This window comes from Tenrec ecaudatus, chromosome 16 (genome assembly GCF_050624435.1).
Source record: "Tenrec ecaudatus isolate mTenEca1 chromosome 16, mTenEca1.hap1, whole genome shotgun sequence".
Classification (NCBI taxonomy): Eukaryota; Metazoa; Chordata; class Mammalia; order Afrosoricida; family Tenrecidae; genus Tenrec; species Tenrec ecaudatus.
Window position 1 is genome coordinate 17289334 of NC_134545.1, and position 18450 is coordinate 17307783.

The window sequence follows — 18450 nt, forward strand, 5'->3', positions numbered from 1 at the left end:
CCACCCGCCTTCCGGCAACCCCGACTCATCGGAAGCTCTCGCCAGAAGCCCGCCCCCGTCCCCGCCCCTCCCAGGTCCTGGGAAGCCCACCTGCTCCATGAACTCAAACACAGCTGGTGAGGCGATGGTGGCCGGGGCCTCCTCGATGATTTTCTGGTGCCGCCGCTGGATGGAGCAGTCCCTGCCAAACAGGGACACTGCATCCCCGTACTGGTCAGCAAGAATCTGGACCTCCAGGTGGCGGGCGTTCTGGGCCAGCTTCATGAGGAAGACAGGGGAGCCTGGGATCTCACTCTGTACCTGGTTGGGGTTGGCAAGAGACCGGGACAGGGCAGGGAGTTAGGGGTGAGTTGGGTACACACAAGGCAGGCACCCAGCCCAAGATATTTTTAGTCTTATGTCGTTCTCTCTAAGAACATCACGTTCCGTTTCTTACAAACAGCAGTGTTTGACTGAAAACAGAAAGGGGACCCATATGTCCTTGGGGAGAGGGACTTAAATCAAACACTGAGAAAGCCTTATCATTTAGAGCAGTGGTTCTCAACCTTCCTCATGCCGCGACCCTTTCAGACAGTTCCTCATGGGGTGGTGACCCCCCAACCATAAACTGATTTTCGTCTCTCCTTCCTCATTGTCATTTTGCTACTGTTCTGAATCGGGCGACCCCTGTGAAAGGGTCGTTTGACAGCCCCCCCCCCCAAGGGGTCATGACCCACAGGTTGAGAACCACTGCCTTAGAAGGTGACATGTCCCTGTAATCCTGAAGTGCAAAGGGTCAAAAAGTCTGACCCCAAGCCCTGGTATTTGCAAACACTCATAGGCACGTGACAGTGAGACTCTGAATAAGGAAGGCCACAGAGCTTGAGTTATGGTGCTGCAGACAAATTGTGGCAGCATGATGGACTGCCAAAAGAACAAACACACAATGATATGACTTTTTTGTTCTCTGAAGCCTGATAACTGATCCCTTTGGCACCTCATGATCACACAGGCTGGTGTGCTTCTTCCATGTGGGCTTTGTTGCTTCTGAGCTAGATGGCCGCTTGTTTACCTTCAAGCCTTTAAGACCCCAGACGCTATATCTTTTGATAGCTGGGAACCATCAGCTTTCTTCACTACATTTGCTTGTTCACCCTCTTTATCTTCAGCAGTTGTGTCGGGAAGGTGAGCATCATAGAATGCCAATTTAATAGAAGAAAGTATTCTTGCATTGAGGGAGTACTTCAGTGGAGGCCCAATGTCCTCCTGCTACCTTAATACTAAACCTATAAATATATGCACATAGATCTACTTCCACATCTTCATATATACATATTTACATAGGTACATGTCTTTATCTAGATCTCTATAAATGCCCTTTGCCTCTCAGTTCTTTCCTCTATTTCCTTTGACTTTCCTCCTATCCCACTATCATGCTCAGTCCCCACCAGGGTTTCAGCAATTCCTCTTGGTTACATTACCCTGGATCATGCCCTACCAGCCCTCTCACACCCTCCTCACTACCGATCTGGATCGCTTGTTCCCTTGTCCCTGGGTTTGTTAACACCACTACCTTCCCCCTCTCCCCCTCTCCCATGTCCCCCAGGAACTGTCGGTCCCATTGTTTTCTCCTCCAGATTGTTCATCCAGCCTATCTTATTTAGACAGACCTATGGAGATAATAACATGCACAAAAACAAGACAGAGCAAAACCAAGCAACAATATACAATGAAACAACAACAACAAACCAATGACATAAAAACAAAACACAAGAAAGAAAAGCCTGTCGTTAGTTCAAGGATTGTTTGTTGGCCTTTAGGAGTGTTTTGCAGTCCAGTCTGTTGGGGCACCAAACCCTGGCCCCAAAGTCCACCTTCAGCATTCCCTGGGGACCTCGCCACTCCGTTCCCTTGCTGTTCTGTTGCACTCCCTTACTGTTTTGCCTCGTTGTGGTGGGATCAGATCAGGTGTAATACCTCCCTGACACGATCGCTGAAGACAAATGGGTGCATAAGCAAATGTGGCGAAGAAAGCTGATGGTGCCCAGCTATCAAAAGAGACAGCGTCTTGGGTCTTTAAGGCTTGAAGGTAAACAAGTGGCCATCTAGCTCAGAACCAACAAAGTCCACATGGAAGAAGCACACCAGCCTGTGAGATCACAAGGTGTCAAGGGATCAGGTATCAGGCATCATCAGAACAAAAAATCTTACCATAGTGAATGAGGTGGGGGAGTGTGGAGTGGAGATCCAAAGCCCATTTGTAGGCCACTGGACATCCCCTTACAGAAGGGTCTCGGGGAGGAGAAGCACCAGTCAGGGTGCAGTGTAGCAACAATGAAAAATAGAACTTTCCTAAATGCTTCCTCCCCCGGCACTATCATGATCCCAATCCTACCTTGTAAGTCTGCTAGACCAAAGGATGTACACTGGTACAGACAGGAACTGGAAACACAGGGAATCCAGGGCGGATAATCCCCTCAGGACCAGTGGTGTGAGGGTTGATACCGGGAGGGCACAGGGAAGGTGGGTTGAAAAGGGGGAACCAATTACAAGGATCTACATGTGACCTCCTTTCCTGGGGGACGGACAACAGAAAAGTGGGTGAAGGGAGACATCGGACAGGGCAAGATATGACAAAATAATAATTTATATAAAGGGTTCATGAGGGAGGGGGGAGAGGGGAGGGAGGGGAAAAATGAGGAGCTGATACCAGGGACTTAAGTGGAGAGCAAATGTTTGAGAATGATGAGGGCAATGAATGTACAAATGTGCTTTACACAACTGATGTATGTATGGATTGTGATAAGAGTTGTATGAGCCCCTAATAAAATGATTTTTAAAAAAAGAGGAACTGACATCAAAGGGCTCAAGTAGAAAGATACTGTTTTGAAAATGATGGTGGCAACATTTGTACAAGTTCGCTTGATATAATTGATTTATAGATTTTTATAACATCTGTAAAAGCCCCCAATAAAATGTATTTAAAAAAAGAACAAACAGTGGGGGGAGGCATCATAAGGTTGGATATATACCCTCTCCCACCAAAGGGGGATGAATAACAAAAGTGGGTGAAGGGAGACAACAGACAGCGTAAGACATGAAATAACAAGAACACATAATCGCTCAAGGGTTCACGAAGGTGGGAGGGTGGAGGGGGGGGGAAGAGGAGCTGATACCAAGGGCTCAAGGCGAAAGAAAATGTTTTGGAAATGATGGTGGCAACCTATGTGCAAGTGTGCTTGACACGATGAAAGGCCAGATTGTCGTTAAGATTTTGGAAGAGCCCCAAATAAAATGATTAAAAAAAAAAAAAAAAAGAACAAACATCTGTCTTGGAAGAAGTGCAGCCAAAATGCTCCTTAGAAGCGAAGATTCTCCCTCTGCCACACAGACTTTGTCAGGAGAGGCCAGTCCCAGGAGAAGGGCATCCAGCTGGGTAAGGGGGAGGGGCAGCGACAGGAGGGAGGCCCTGCAACAAGCTGGGTGGACACAGTGGCTGCCACAGCAGGTGCCAACACAGGAACCACTGGGAGGACGGCGCAGGGTTTCCTTCTGATGGGCAGAGGGTCGCCCCGGCTTGGAATTGATGACACGCGAAGAAAGAGAAGAAAAAGACGAAAGCACTCACTTGTCTGAAAAGAATTGGGAAGTCCTCGGTGCTCTCAGCCTTCCGGATTCCTTTCCCTCCACCGCCCTCGGAAGCTTTGATCATCAATGGGAAGCCGATCTTTTCAGCCGCCTGGGCGGAAAGGACAAGCAGATGTCTCTGGAGTCCATCGGCCACCTCTCAGAGACAGGTGAGGCGGCTCTGTGCTCACCTGTAGGCCCTCATCGACGTCTTTCACACAGCCCTTGTTGTACGTGTCTTCTGGCACGCTGATCGTCTTCCCTGGCTGTCTCCTGTCCTCTGACCACTCCACCACCAAGCCTGCGGGGTCATGGGTCACGGTCAGAGTGGGGTGCTCCAGGGCAGGGGCGCAGGCACACTCGTGCGCACACACGCAGCGACCACCGGGCCCCCTCCTCACCCAGAATGCTCAAGATCACCAAAATATCAAGACACCTTTCCTTCCCTTGTCTACAATGGCGGCAGATGGGTTTTTCTTTTTTTTAATAATTTATTTTATCCATCACCATCGTTGAAAAAACACACAGAACACACACCAATGCAACCGCGTGCATCTCCCTGCCCCACTGCGGGGCACTGCTGACACCCTGCAGGCTGCAGTGCTGTTCTGTCGCAGATGATCCCGGCGTCCCATGACACATCATGGCCTTCCGCCATTTGACTCGACCTTGCAGGGGAAACCCGAGCTTCCCGAGTTCAGACGGACTGACGGCTCAAAAGTGACTTTGAAAGCAGGATGCCAATGTAAGGGGGCAGGGAAACTAGACGGAGGGAAACGGGACCACCAGAATGGAAGGGAGCAAGGAGGAGGCCCAGGCCCTGTGAGGAACATAGCCGGTGTCACTGAGCAACGTGTGTGGACGTGGCTGAATGGGAAGCTAAGCTTCTGGGTAAACTTTTAGCGGAAACACGATAAAATATTAGTCAAAAACTGAAATGTTCAGACCCCAAGAAAACCAACAACCAAACCCGCTGCCATCGAGTCAATTCTGACTCACGGCGACCCGATAGGACAGGGCAGAACTGCCCCCATGAGTTCCTGAGGCTCTCTACTCCCATCACTCTTTACACAAGCACAAAGCCTCATCTTTCTCCTCTGGAGCAGATGGTAGTTTCAAACTGCTGATCTTGCAGTTAGTAACCTCTACACCAGGAGGGCTCCATTCACACCCCGAGGGGGGAAATTCAGACGACACCTACCAGAACCACCGTATTCACACACTGCCACTGAGTCAACAGTGACTCGTAGTGACTCGCAGGTCAGCGAGAGCTGCCCCTCTGGGTTTCTGAGCCTGAAACTCTATGTGGAAGTAAAAAGTCTCATCTTTCTCCCTCAGAGGGACTGGCGGTTTCGAACTGGTGAACTTGAAGTTAGCAGCCTGACACGTAACCACTACACCACGAGGGCTCCTTAGAACCACTATATTAGCTTGAATACGTCTCATTGTTAATCCCAACTCTACTCTGGGGTGTTGTTCCTATGCAAATTGTCATGGGCCAAAGCTCTACAATGTATTTTTTTTTTAAAAAACCTTTCTATTCCAAAGTTAAAATTCAAGCTCTATATGTGTAACCTCCTCTCTGGGAGATGGGCAATGGGGAGGCGGGTGAGGGGAGACGCCGGGGAGTTTAAGATAAGATATAATAATTATTTATAAACTATTCAAGGGACCAGGGGTGGGATCAGGGAGGGGGGGGATGGGGGAAAAAAAGGGAAACCGAGCTAATTCCAGGAACCCAAGTGGAAGGTGAATTATGAGAATGACGAGTGCAACGAATGTATAAGGGTGCTTTGCTCAATTGATGTATGTACAGACTGTGATAAGAGCCTTATGAGCCCCAATAAAAAGATTTAAAAAGTTCAAAGAAAAAAAAATTCAAGCTCTAGAGCAGCGGTTCTCAACCTTCCTCATGCTGCGACCCTTTCATACAATTCTTTATGTGGGGGTGATCTCCCCCCCCAACCATACAATTATCTTTGCTGCTACTTCATCACTGTCATTTTGGTACTGTTATGAATCTGGCGACCCCTGTGAAAGGGTCGTTCGACCCCCAAAGGGGTCATGACCCACAAGTTGAGAACCACTGCTTTAGAGGCAAAAATTAAAATGTAAGAGGATTTTCTTTGTCCTAGAAATTCCAGTTGGGGGATTTTAACCAGAGGCAGTGTGTAGACTTACATACAGGATTCAACTACAGGATCACCAATGCTCCGCCCTTTGACTGATTCTTTAAATTGGAGGTCAGAGGGGGCGGGGCTAGACACTACTGAGGAGTTAATGGTGGGGCATCCATATATCATCCAAGGCAGGCATTACAACTGTGGCCACGGCTACCAATTAAAGAAAGATAGTCTTTCTTGAGAAAAAGACAAGTCGTGAATGAGTCCAACTAAGACCTCTGATTTCTTAGAGAGCTGCCTCAGGGTAAGGCCTGGAGGGGCAGACGCCCCACGGCAACTGTGGCCAAGTTAACATGGTCGCCCTTGGGCCGCAGGGTCAGGGATGATTTGGTCTTCTTCCCCAGATTTGTCTCCAATGGAATGGTACCATTGGTTCAACATTAAAAATGTTTTAAATGGAAGAATAGGAAAAAAAACAAATTCAAGTCAACCCTCCTCCCAACACACACACACCACACATTAGACTCAACCACACACACACACACACACACACAAACACACACGGCTTGCACACCTCTACATTGTCCACACACACTGCTCACACACATGCACTGTTCATAACACTGTTCACACACACACACTGTCCACATACAGCTCACACACACACACTGCTCACACTAGCATGGGCTGAGAAACTCCCTGGGGCAGCCCGGCGGCTCTTACCGCTCCCGCTCCAGGGCAGGGTTGGGATGTGCAGCGTCTGGGCCACAATGGTGGATGCGATCTTATCTCCCAGGGCCCACATGGCCTCACTGGGCGGACCTGCAGGATAGGGACCAGAAAGAGGCAGAGCACCATCATCAAACACTTTGGGGACAAACCCTGGCCCAGGGCTCTGTGGTGGGGCCAGGTGAGGAGCAGACAACAAGGTGGGGTACACAAGCTGCCAGCTCTCGCAGCCCTCACACCCACGTCGAGAAAGACAGACCTTTTCTCCTCACGTGCCCACCACTTCTCAACATGCTGGTGGCCTGTCAACCAGCTCTGACTGGCAATCATGGGGCAGCGCCACACACAAATTCACTCTGGGAGCAGGCAGGAAGCTGGACCAAGCGAGGAGAGGGGGCACTTCACAGAACTAAACCTGGTTGGTGGGAGCAGTGGGGGGTGGGCAGGGTCAACAATCTTTTAAAATCCAAGATCCAGGCAAAATATTTTCAGCATTGTGAGCTCAACTACTCTGCTTTGCCGGTACAGAGGACGAGGCATGTATGAATGGGTGCATCCCCGTGCCGATAAAACTTTATTTATAAAAGCAGGCAGTGGGCCAGATTGGGCTTGAGGGCTATAGTTTTCTGACTGTCCCCCTTTCAGAGGTGCCCAAACTGAAGGCTAACAAGAGGCTGCTGGGGCCATCCTTCAAGGCCATCCACCCCCCACCCCCCAAGTGTGTCAGCAGCCACTGTCACCATGCAGACCCTTGGCACATCCGGAGTGCATTTCTCCCAAGCGGCCTCGGACATGGGCAGGTCTGGGCTGCAGACCGGAAGTCGAGGGGCAGCACCCGGGGTTAACTGCTTAAGGAAGGTCAGCACTGAGACCAAGCTAAAAAAAAAATCTACCTGCCAGCAAGTGGGTGAGCAGGAGGTAGAACGGCCCCTGTGGGTTTCCCAGACTCTAACTCTTTACAGGAGTAGAAAGCCGCCTCTTCCGCCCTTAGAGCGGCTGGTGGTCTCGAACTGCTCACCTTGCAGTTATCAGCCCAACAAGGAACCACTAAGCCACCGGGGTTCCTGTTAGTCAAAGTCAAGTAGCACAGCGATCCTGATACAAACAGGTGCCATCACCCCCAGCGGATCAGCGGCAGAGAAGGAAAACTCTGGTCCCAGGGGGTGAAGGGCATTCTAGGAGGTCCAAGAGGGTCTTAAGCAACATGTCATATCAGAAATGCGCCGACCGTTCCCCCTACCCCACCCCGAAACCCAGTCAGAAATCTGAAGCTGGCTAACATCTTATGGACCAACAGAGGCGCCAGCAGTGGACACTGGTCGCCGCCTCATTCTGCTCGGCCACCACTTGAATGGTTCCCATTTCTGTGGCCCCGCACATCCAGCCACAGGCCTTGCCCACTGCTCTGCTGGCTTGTGGCCCACAGTGGAAGCCTGCGGTCTGGATACCAAGCCTATCTCACTATTGGGGAGCAGGAGTGAGCTAGAAAGAGAACCTGGCCCACCAACTTCTCCATCTGCACCCCGCACCCCCACCCACCCACCTACCCGTGTCACACACCGGAAACGCACTCCTACCTAAGAAAGCAATCTCAAGCTGGTGCAGGAGCTCCGGCAGCTTGGGGTTCTCAGAAGCATGGCCCCAGCCAGCCCACACTGCCTGCAACCGGACGGGAGAGGCATGAGTGGAGGCCTCCAGGAGACTGACCCTCCGCTGCCTGAGTCGTCGGGGACGCCCGGGCCTCCGTCCCCCTGTGGGTCCATCTACCTGCACGGGGATCCGCTTGGCAATGTCCACGATCAGCTCCACGTTGGCATAGTTATTGTTATTGGGCCCGCCGGGGACCGGGACATACTGGTCTGCCATCTTGATGTATTCTGGAAGAGACCGGAGAGAGGAGGAGGAGGAGGGAGGTGTCGGGCGGTGCCAGGCCCGGCCTTCAATCAGCGAGACGGTAGCCCCGCCAAAAACGGATATGGAGGCAAAGACTCTAAGCAAGACGGTGTGGGGACTCCGCAGGAGCTTGTGTCCTTGCGGCGCATGCGCGCCCAGGTTAGTAACCTGTGTTGATCATCGACGGCACGGCGGGCCCCTTTCCTGAACCCCTGCCCACTGCCCTGGTGCGGGCCCCTTTTCTGATCCCCTGCCCACTTCCCTGGTGCATACCCCTTTCCAGACCCCTGCCCACTGCCCTGGTGCGGGCCCCTTTCCTGATCCCCTGTCCACTTCCCTGGTGTGTGCCCCTTTCCTGATCCCTGCCCACTGCCCTGGTGCGGGCCCCTTTCCTGATCCCCTGCCCACTGCCCTGGTGTGTGCCCCTTTCCTGAACCCCTGCCCACTGCCCTGGTGCGGGTCCCTTTCCTGAACCCCTGCCCACTGCCCTGGTGCGGGTCCCTTTCCAGACCCCTGCCCTCTGCCCTGGTGTGTGCCCCTTTCCAGAACCCCTGCCCACTGCCCTGGTGCGTGCCCCTTTCCAGACCCCTGCCCTCTGCCCTGGTGTGTGCCCCTTTCCTGAACCCCTGCCCACTGCCCTGGTGCGGGCCCCTTTCCAGAACCCCTGCCCTCTGCCCTGGTGCATACCCCTTTCCAGAACCCCTGCCCACTGCCCTGGTGCGGGTCCCTTTCCTGAACCCCTGCCCACTGCCCTGGTGCGGGTCCCTTTCCTGAACCCCTGCCCACTGCCCTGGTGTGTGCCCCTTTCCTGAACCCCTGCCCACTGCCCTGGTGTGTGCCCCTTTCCTGAACCCCTGCCCACTGCCCTGGTGCGGGTCCCTTTCCTGAACCCCTGCCCATTGCCCTGGTGCGGGTCCCTTTCCAGACCCCTGCCCTCTGCCCTGGTGTGTGCCCCTTTCCAGAACCCCTGCCCACTGCCCTGGTGCGTGCCCCTTTCCAGAACCCCTGCCCACTGCCCTGGTGCGTGCCCCTTTCCAGACCCCTGCCCTCTGCCCTGGTGTGTGCCCCTTTCCTGAACCCCTGCCCACTGCCCTGGTGCGGGCCCCTTTCCAGAACCCCTGCCCACTGCCCTGGTGCGGGTCCCTTTCCTGAACCCCTGCCCACTGCCCTGGTGCGGGTCCCTTTCCTGAACCCCTGCCCACTGCCCTGGTGTGTGCCCCTTTCCTGAACCCCTGCCCACTGCCCTGGTGTGTGCCCCTTTCCTGAACCCCTGCCCACTGCCCTGGTGTGTGCCCCTTTCCTGAACCCCTGCCCACTGCCCTGGTGCGGACCCCTTTCCAGAACCCCTGCCCATTGCCCTGGTCGGGGTCAGCACCGCTGGGCCTGGATGGGGTGCGTGGCGAATATAGAACAGGATTCGAACCCTTAAAAAGCCCAGACTTGCTGGACCAGTAGAGGATTTCCAAACGGACCCTTCAAAGCGGAAACTGAAATTACCCCTGAGGCCATCCTTCAGCTGAATGGCAGATTGGCTCATAAAAGACGAAATATTGTCTGTGTGTGTATCGGGGTGGGGGTTGGGGGGGGCACACCTGGAAGGTGGGACGCACCCAAATGCCCACCAGCGGAGGAGTGGATAACCAAACGGTGGGGGAGCCTATACACCCAAAGTATTATTCTGCCGTTAAAGAGTCCCGAGCAACTGCCCAGGAAAGCGGGAGGACGCTTTCACAAACAGCTGAGAACACGACCCTCGCTGGGCCCGGCGATTGCTCGACCTGGCATACATCCTCGAAAATCAGGAACACAGCACAAACAGATGCATGTCCACCCCTGTGCCTGCCGGCCTGCCTTGAGCAGTGGCCCACGGGAGCCCCGAGACCCGGAGGGCTTGCCAGCGCCCTGCCTGTTTCCACCCCCACCCCACCGTGATCGCCTTGCTCCATGGTGTGCAGCTGCCGTGAGTCTGAAGAGGGATCTACGGACCAGCGTCAGGCTTAGGGGCTTGAATTGAGCAGGACTGGGATGCCTTCGTGACCGTCCGTGACTGATAGATATAAAGCGCTTATCCATAGATGAGTGTTGCTGCATGCGTGCCTCTAGACAACCCGGCCAAACACATGGGGCTGCACAGTTCTGATTAGGGGCCTCTGTTCTCAGGAGGAAGACGCAAGCTACCAGGACCGTAGGATCAGAGGCGGATTTCAGCCCATTTCTGGTTGGCGTGGACCGAATCAGAAAAGCAGCGGAGAGACCACTGCGCTGCAGGTGTGGTCCATAGTAGGAAGTCTCCCGAGACTTCTCTGGGAGAGCAGCAGGCAGGAAGTAGGTGGCCTGCTCGGAGAAGGCGTGTCTGGCTGTGGCCTGGCAGACGGGGAGGGAACTGTGGGAGAGAACCTGATGCCCAAGGCACAGCTTGAGCTGGGGCCCTGAAGCCACAAAGGGGGGGATGGGGGACTGTTGTCAGAGCCGCACCATCAGATGGACGACAGAGTCACGTGTGGGGGCAAGTACACTCTAAGCATGATGGGAGGAGAATGCTCTGGATAAGGTAGAGATCAAGGCACCCATCCTGCTTGTATCACATTTTCAGGCAAGCTGTCTATGTCCCACCTAAGCACCAGACCTGACTGATGGAACCTGTGAGTTACAGACAGGGCCACGGGCAGCTCAGGCGACAGGGCTTGGAGTGGCCCACACTGGCAGCAAGCATGGATAGCAGGATCTCAGCTCTGCTTTGCTTTGGTTTTAGTGTGCCAGGGACAGAACAAAACATTCCACATTTCTGTCATTTTTCTTTGCCCAAATTGGTGATATTTTCATCACAATTCCCATTTTTTCCTCCCCAACAGCCTTTAAAAAAATGCGCCTTAAGCAATAACTTCCCTGTTTCCCCCTATTCCTCTAACAATCCTTGGTCTGTAGGCATCTGCCTGTCCTAGAGATTTCACCCAAGTGCAAATGGACATCTGCCCGCAGGCATCTGACTCAGCAGACAGTGGTCAAGGTTCACCCACGGTGTGGATCCGAACCTCCTCTCTCTCGATGGTGGAGCAGGTTTCCACTGCGTGCGGACCACAGGAAGTTTGCCTAGTCATCTGCTGGAGGACAATGGGGTTGTTTTCGTCCTGGGCGACTGCCAGCCTGGGGCATACAAGTTTCTGAGCCCTGCTTTCAGGTCCCTGGGGCATACAGCCAGGAGCGTGCTTGCTGGATCAGACAGCAACTCTAGGCTTCACTTCTTAAACAGCTGCCTTTTGCGTGATTTTCCCCGAGCTGTGCTTTATAAAGGAGCCCTGGTGGTGTACTGGTGACGTGTTGGGCTGCTACCCACAAGGTCAGCAGTTCAAAACCACCAACCACTCCTCGAGAGAAAAACGAGGCTTTCTACTCCTGTAAAGAGTTACAGTCTCGCAAACCCACAGGAACAGTGCCACCCCGTCCTCGAGGGTCGCTATGAGTCGGAATTGACTCAACGGCAGTGAGTTGGGAATATTTTTTTAAAGCGGGGCAGTGTCTTAAAAAATCACTGTGCCTATACTATGACCTATGAAGGGACAGACTGTCCGAGAGGGGGAGTCAACTGCCTTAACAGTTACTTAAAGAACGGACCGTCTTCCTGGAAATGGGAGGCTAGACAAACAAACAGAAAATGAAGGACGGACTGAAGGTACAGGACGCACAATGTGCTTCGAATGAGGGCGTTTCTCCGGGATGGGACTTTCCTGAGGCACTGGGGCCAGTTGATCAGCAAAACTCACTCACGGCCATCGAGGCGACCCTACAGAACAGATTAGGCCTGCCCCTAGGGGGTTCTGAGCCTGCTGCTCTTCCTGAGAGCAGTAAGCCTCATCTATCTCTCTTTGGGCAGCTGGTGGGGTTCTCGTAGTCCGACTGTAACCACTACACCACCAGGGGTCAGCAAAGAAAAACATCACTAGATGCCTGGGGCCCACTCCGGAGAGGGGTGGGGGAGTCATGGAGAGGGGCGGGGTGGGCGGGGTGGCAGCAAAGATGGCAGCCCAGGTACCTGCGTTGGCCTTGAGGTCCTCCGGGGTCACCATGACCACAAAGCGGATGGCCCGTTCGTTGCGGAACATCTCGTAGGCCCACCTGCGGATGGAGCGCATGCACTTGACAGCGGCAATGCCATTGTTGGCGATGAGGACCTGAGGGCGGGGGAGCAAAGGAGGCACGTGGGCTTCACGCTGTGGGGTGGCCGTAAGCGGGCAGGGCCTCCCACGGGCCTGCAGGAACTGCCTCATCTCTGGTACCTCCACGGCGGCGCTGCCAGCATACCAGCATGGAGGGGCACTCAGGCTAGGTGAGGGTTGAGCCAATGAACGCTTGGGTCTAGAGCTGGGGGATGGGGGATGCTGTTTTTACCAGCAAGAGTGGGAATCACCATCAGTCTTGGTCACTTGGCGCGGGCACTGACTACAGCTGGGGGTGAGGACTTGGCCTCTGGTGGCCTTGTTCACGTGGCGGCTCCGCCACTAAGCGACTGGTGGCCTCCCTGCTCTGAGCCTCAGTTTCCTCCTGTGGAAACCGATGCCCATGAGTAAGGCTGGGAGGATAGTGAAATAAGGCAGGAGGGCGGAACCTGGTTGCTGTAGCGCCTGACCCTGCAGTTCCTCGTGGATGGAAGTGGGCCAGTGAGAAGCGCCAGTCTACATGCGTTTGGACTGAATCCAAACATATTTCAACACATCTCTGCTCTCAGTGGATGGCCGCAGACAGGTTCTCTCTGTCTTAGTCTCAGTAGGGTGCCGTCCAAAAAAAAAAAGAAACCAAAATTGGCTACCGAGGGGATTTGCTGGGCCAGTGGAATTCAAAGCAGAGAGGTCAGCTCAGAAGGTGACAGCGGCTGTTTTTCGAGACCCGATCCCTCAGGGTCATCTTGATAAGCTGTTTCTCCAAGGGCACAGGGTGTTCACAGGCTCAAGGCCGTTTTAAGGAAATCTAAAAACAGCCCTAGTGAGGAAAGGGTCAGGAAAGCATCCCAGCTTTCCTGCGACCATTTTGTTGGGAAACTTGACTCCGGCCCTGACCTTGCCCCGTCGTATGGTCCACAATCTCGATTTAAAATGTGCACAATCTGAGTGTCTCGCGTGGGCCCAAACCGCCCTAAGGCAGAGCGTGCAGACGTCTTCGGGGGAGGGCTGGAGAGATGGGAACACTTCAGGGTGCGTCCACCCAGCTGCAGGTTATGCAGAGAAACAATAGCTTCACATGTTTATATTCTTGTGTTTGGGTTTTATAGCAACACTTTTTTGGGGGGTGCTCACCTTCTAATTGTTGTGATCAAGGCCACCACTCAAGTGGAACCAAAGCTGACCTGGGTTCAAACCCCAGCTCCACCACGTACTAGCTGCATGGCCTCAGCCAACGCAGGCCGATCCTCTGTCTCCCTAACGTCCCCGTGATATCTACAGAGAAGACTGCAGCAGGATGTGCCCACGTGGAAGGGGCCGAGTTTTGTCCATGGAGGCTCTTAGCAGCCTGCTCCCCTGCGTTGTCCGCCGCCGCCCCTGGGTCTCCGCTCCTCTAGAAAGAAGCTGCAAACCTCAGGAGAGTGAAGCTGGCTTTCACGCTTCCCCTCTAACAACCTGAGGGTGTGAAACATGAACACAGTCCACAGCTAACCTAAAGGCCAGAGGTTCGAGCCCACCCCAGATGTGCCTTGGAAGAAAAGCAAAGCAGTCGGTCACTCCAGACCCCCAGCAGCAAAGTTCTACCTGGGCACACCAGGGTCACCCTGGGTGGGGGATGACCTGATGACATTAGGCTGGGGGCCCCATTTCCCAGTAGCACCTCAGAGCCCTGGCTTAGGCTCGGAGGTCTGAGTCTCCTCGGAGAGACGACGGTGGGTGAAAAGCTCCCCCCTGCAGGTCACACAGCCAGCACTGTGCTTGTGAGAGGGCTCTCTGGTCCCCGCCACCCGGCCCCAACCTCCACCCTGCAGGCCAGGGCACGCTGTACCTTCTCAATGACCCGATTCCCCCCAAAGCGAGTGACAAACTCTGCCGGGGAGGCCACCGTGAAGTCTCGGTGCAGGTCCAACTTCTTGTGCTCACGGCCCCTCTTCACCAGGTGGAGTCCCGACATGCTGGGCCTGTGGAGGGAAAGCCAGATGAGCTCAGGGTGGGGGGGCTGGGGGTGCGTGGAGGCTGTGGGCCCTAGCGCACGGGCCACACAGAAGTCCACCTGCTTCTGCTCCACACTCCTCGGCCAGAGGCCGTGACACGCTCCTTAAGGACGGGAGGACAGCAGCCTCGTGTACCCTGGAGACCTGAGACCTGGTTGGTCATTCCGATCAGGGCCGAAGTCCACCCTCTCCTCACTTACTGACATGGCTAGGCTCCAGAGACCCGGCCGCCAGGTACAAACAGGTGTGATGTGAAAATGGAGGATGACCACGTCGGATCCCCACATCCGACATCACGGTATGACTGCTCGATCACATCATCCCATGCCTCTCCGACGGACCATTGAGAATCGCCCGCCAGCCAAGCTGACACAGGATCTTAACCATCAAAGCCCGAGTTGCACCCTACCTGCTAGATGGAAACGTCCCAAATGTCCCATCAGAGAGAGAATGGCAACGCGCAGGGATGAACCCGGAGGATACGAGGATGAGTGAAATGAGTCCGGCACAAATGGCAAAATCGTGTGGGAGACTCAAGAAAAGGTTTTCCCAAGAGAAGAAGCATTCTTTGGTGATCGCAGGGGTGGGAGGAGAAGTCCTGGGCTAGAATGTAGACAAGCGTTCACGTGGGTGGAGGGGAAGGCAAGACGCAGGAAGAGGAGGGCTCAGGGGAAAACTATGGAGGCAGGGGAAGGAACTGTGAGGTATGCCAGGTTGAAAGGCAGCAGAGGCAAATATTGTGATATACACAATCCTGTAGTAGACACTAGCGGTGATAGACAAGTAATGCCTAGATAGATACACAAGCTGAACAGGGAGGATAGATAGAGAGATAGATAGATAGATAGATAGATAGATAGATAGATAGATAGATAGATAGATAGATAGACAGGCACATATCCCTATATGTACACACAGTGACACACACACACACATACACACACACATACACTTAACAGAGGCTATGTCTATGTGTATTCCCCTTGACTGAGAACACATCATGAAGGTGGTGGACCGCAGAGAGGACAAAGCTACAAGAACTCCTTAGGCCTGACCACACACCTTGAGAGAAGTTGCGGTCGGGCCCGGGGGCTCAGGACCCTGGTCTCAGGTGACACCCCGGTCCATTGGCATGAACAGTTCTCAAACACAGTGTTCTGCATTGCCCTTGGGTGAGTCACCACGGGGGAGTCTTACAAGCTCGTGAGCAGCCACCTAAGGTGCAGCTCACAATTGGTCTCCAGAGCCCAGAACCACAACCGAAGGCATGGAAACAATTAATCCTGTGGCCTAACGGATCAGCACACCGTCTCCACAGCACTGAGACCAGAAGAAAATCAGATCATGCCAGCTCCCCCTACCACCCTCCCTGGAAAGGATCACATGGAAGGGCCTGGAGAGAGTGGGAGAAAGATGTGAGACCAAACTCACAACCGCATGGGACCCGTCTCATATTGGTGGGACACCCCCTGCCAGCCCGCCTGCTCCCCGAAGATTATCCTCTTGAGTTACCCTCCAGGTCTGGATCTGCACTCTGCTCACCACTCCCCCGGGGCCACCCCTGTTAGAATAATCAACCATTTCAGATCACAGGGCCAGGGAGCGAGGGTGTCCCCAAGAGATGTGTCTGTGCTGGTCTTGGTCGTGGTCAGTGACCACTGGAGGAAGTGGGACAAGCGGAGCCAGTCCATGGAGGGGATTAGAATGAAGGAGTTGGAACGGGACGTGGGGTGTCAACTGCAGGTTGCTGAATGTCAACCTTCACCTAAATCACAGGAAAAATGTGTTTGGTTTGGTTGTTGAATCACAGACTTGGAAACCCCACAGGTCAGTTCCAGCCTGTCCTACAGAGTCGCTGGGTCACACCTGACTCAGGGGAGACCGGTGAGGGGCCGGACTCTGAGCTGGGAGAGTGGTGCAGGCTCTCTCGGCTGCTAACCCCAAGGGTGGGGGTCCCCGTCCCTCAGAAGCCCCTCCCAGGAAAGGCCTGGTGGTCTGCTTCCACCTCTGACCCACACGGGGGTTGGGAGCGCCATGAACGGGTGTTGACTCAACAGTCCTGAACAGGACAAGCTTGTCATTCTGAGAGTCCTCTGTCGGAGGGCCCACTGATGGGCACTCATTCTTGAGGGACCCTCAGCTGATGCTCCCTTGCCCCTGCCACCCCATGCCAGGCGCTTTCCCTGCCCACCAACTCCTGAAGGGGCCTTCAAAAAGCCCGTGAAAAAATTGAGTTAAAACATCTTGCAGTTCCCCTACCGACTTTTCGCAGCGCCCCCCTCCCGGGCTATCATGTAATACAGGAGCCCTGGTTGTGCAGAGGGTAAAGCGCTCAGCTGTTAACCAAAAACTTGGTGATTCACGGGCCAGCTGCTCCTGGGGAGAACAATGTGCCCGGCTGGGCTTCAGTCAAGACTGGCACCCTCGGAGACGCTGTGGGGGCAGTTCTGCTCTGTCCTATGCGGGCCCTGGGAGTTCAGAATCAAAGCAACCGCCACAGGGTCCTTTATGGGGCATTTCGCAAATGCACGTTCAGTGGGTCATTTGCCTGTAATCATTATACACCCAATTCTCGTTCCTTCATTTCCCCCACTGGAGGAACGATTTTCCTCTGTCCCTTGGTGTGCCTTGCACCTGTTGCAAAGTTATCCCACTCTAACAGCACCCCCCCCAGGACACCAAAAGGCAGAGACCTGGTGGCATAGTGGGTTACACCCTGGATTGCTCATCACAAGGTCAGCCGTTCGAAACCACCAGCTGCAGTGTGGGAGAAAGATGAGGGTTTCAGCTCCTGCAAAGAATCACGGTCTCGGAAACCCGCGGGGCAGTTCTGCCCTGTCCTACAGGGTGGCTAAGCAGGTGGGCTACTCACCCAGTGGCAGTGAGTGGACTATCCGGAGAACGGCATCAGGATTGGAGGCTCAGCAACAGCCTACAAGATGCGGCGGATGCAACTTTGCCTGCTGAAGGCACAGAAGACTTGAAGCATTTACTGAACGAAGACTGAAGACGAATTCATGCCGCTGAACTACACTGGTGGCAAAGAGTACTAAAGATGCACGGAATGCCAACAACAACCAACGAATCCGTCCTGGAAGTTCAGCGAGACGCGTCCTGGGAATTGAGGATGGGGAGACTTTGCTCACATCCTTTGGGACTAGTCTCTGGAGAAGGCCATCAGGCAGGGTAAAGTGGAGGGGCAGTGACAAAGAGGAAGACCCTCGACCAGACGGATGGACACAGTGGCTGCCGCCAGGGGCTCACCTAGAACAGCGATGGTGAAGATGGAGCAGGACCGGGCAGTACTTCTCTCTGGGGCACGGCGAGTGACTCGATGGCACCGAACCATGACCTTTCTAGCAGCCGACTGCCATGTCTGTCTTGCTACCCCTGTTGGAGAGCATCAATTCCCAAACTCACTTGGCTCGCTGCCCCTTCTCATCCCCCAGGGAGGAGAACCAGGAATAGATCAGCAATCAACATTCCCATACAGGCAGCTGGCCTCCCATACAGGCAGCTGGCCTCACCCGGGCACAGAATCCACCACCAGCCCCGTCCCCTGCCCTGCAATCTTCCATGGTGACATCCCTGAAGATGGGACTTTTCCCCCTCACCTCCCAACTTATTTCACACCAATCAATCAGTCTCCTCTCCAGCCCCTGGACCCTGGCAATGGTCGCTCACCGGGGATACTGGTCAGCAGCTAGGACCTCATCTTCTGATTCCTTCTGGCACCTCACCTCGCCGGCCAAGGCTGTCTGGATAGGCCCCCAAGCCCTCTTGCACCCTGCGGGCAACTGTGGTGTTCCTGGTATCAGTTAATGCCAAGGGGGAGGCAGTGTCCAGGCCCACTGCTGGGCAGTAAGACTGACCAGTAAGAGTTGAGGGCACTGGGTCAGGGTCTCAGGCCTGCTAAGCGGTAGGGTCAGATGGTCCAACTCCATCAGAGTG

At 54.3% G+C, this 18450-nt stretch overlaps 1 protein-coding gene across 1 annotated transcript in view; it reads right to left on the bottom strand.

Moving 5' to 3' along the window:
- The window catches only part of ACACB (acetyl-CoA carboxylase beta), a 96840-nt gene that overhangs the window by 63972 nt on the left and 14418 nt on the right, over positions 1-18450 (bottom strand). Inside the window, exons 2-9 of the mRNA XM_075534329.1 lie at positions 14334-14466; positions 12382-12520; positions 8226-8335; positions 8036-8117; positions 6453-6551; positions 3798-3907; positions 3608-3718; positions 91-300 (exon numbers count right to left, since the gene is read on the bottom strand). Of these exons, the coding sequence (XP_075390444.1) occupies positions 91-300; positions 3608-3718; positions 3798-3907; positions 6453-6551; positions 8036-8117; positions 8226-8335; positions 12382-12520; positions 14334-14466 (994 nt within the window). The remainder of the gene's footprint in view (positions 1-90; positions 301-3607; positions 3719-3797; positions 3908-6452; positions 6552-8035; positions 8118-8225; positions 8336-12381; positions 12521-14333; positions 14467-18450) is intronic.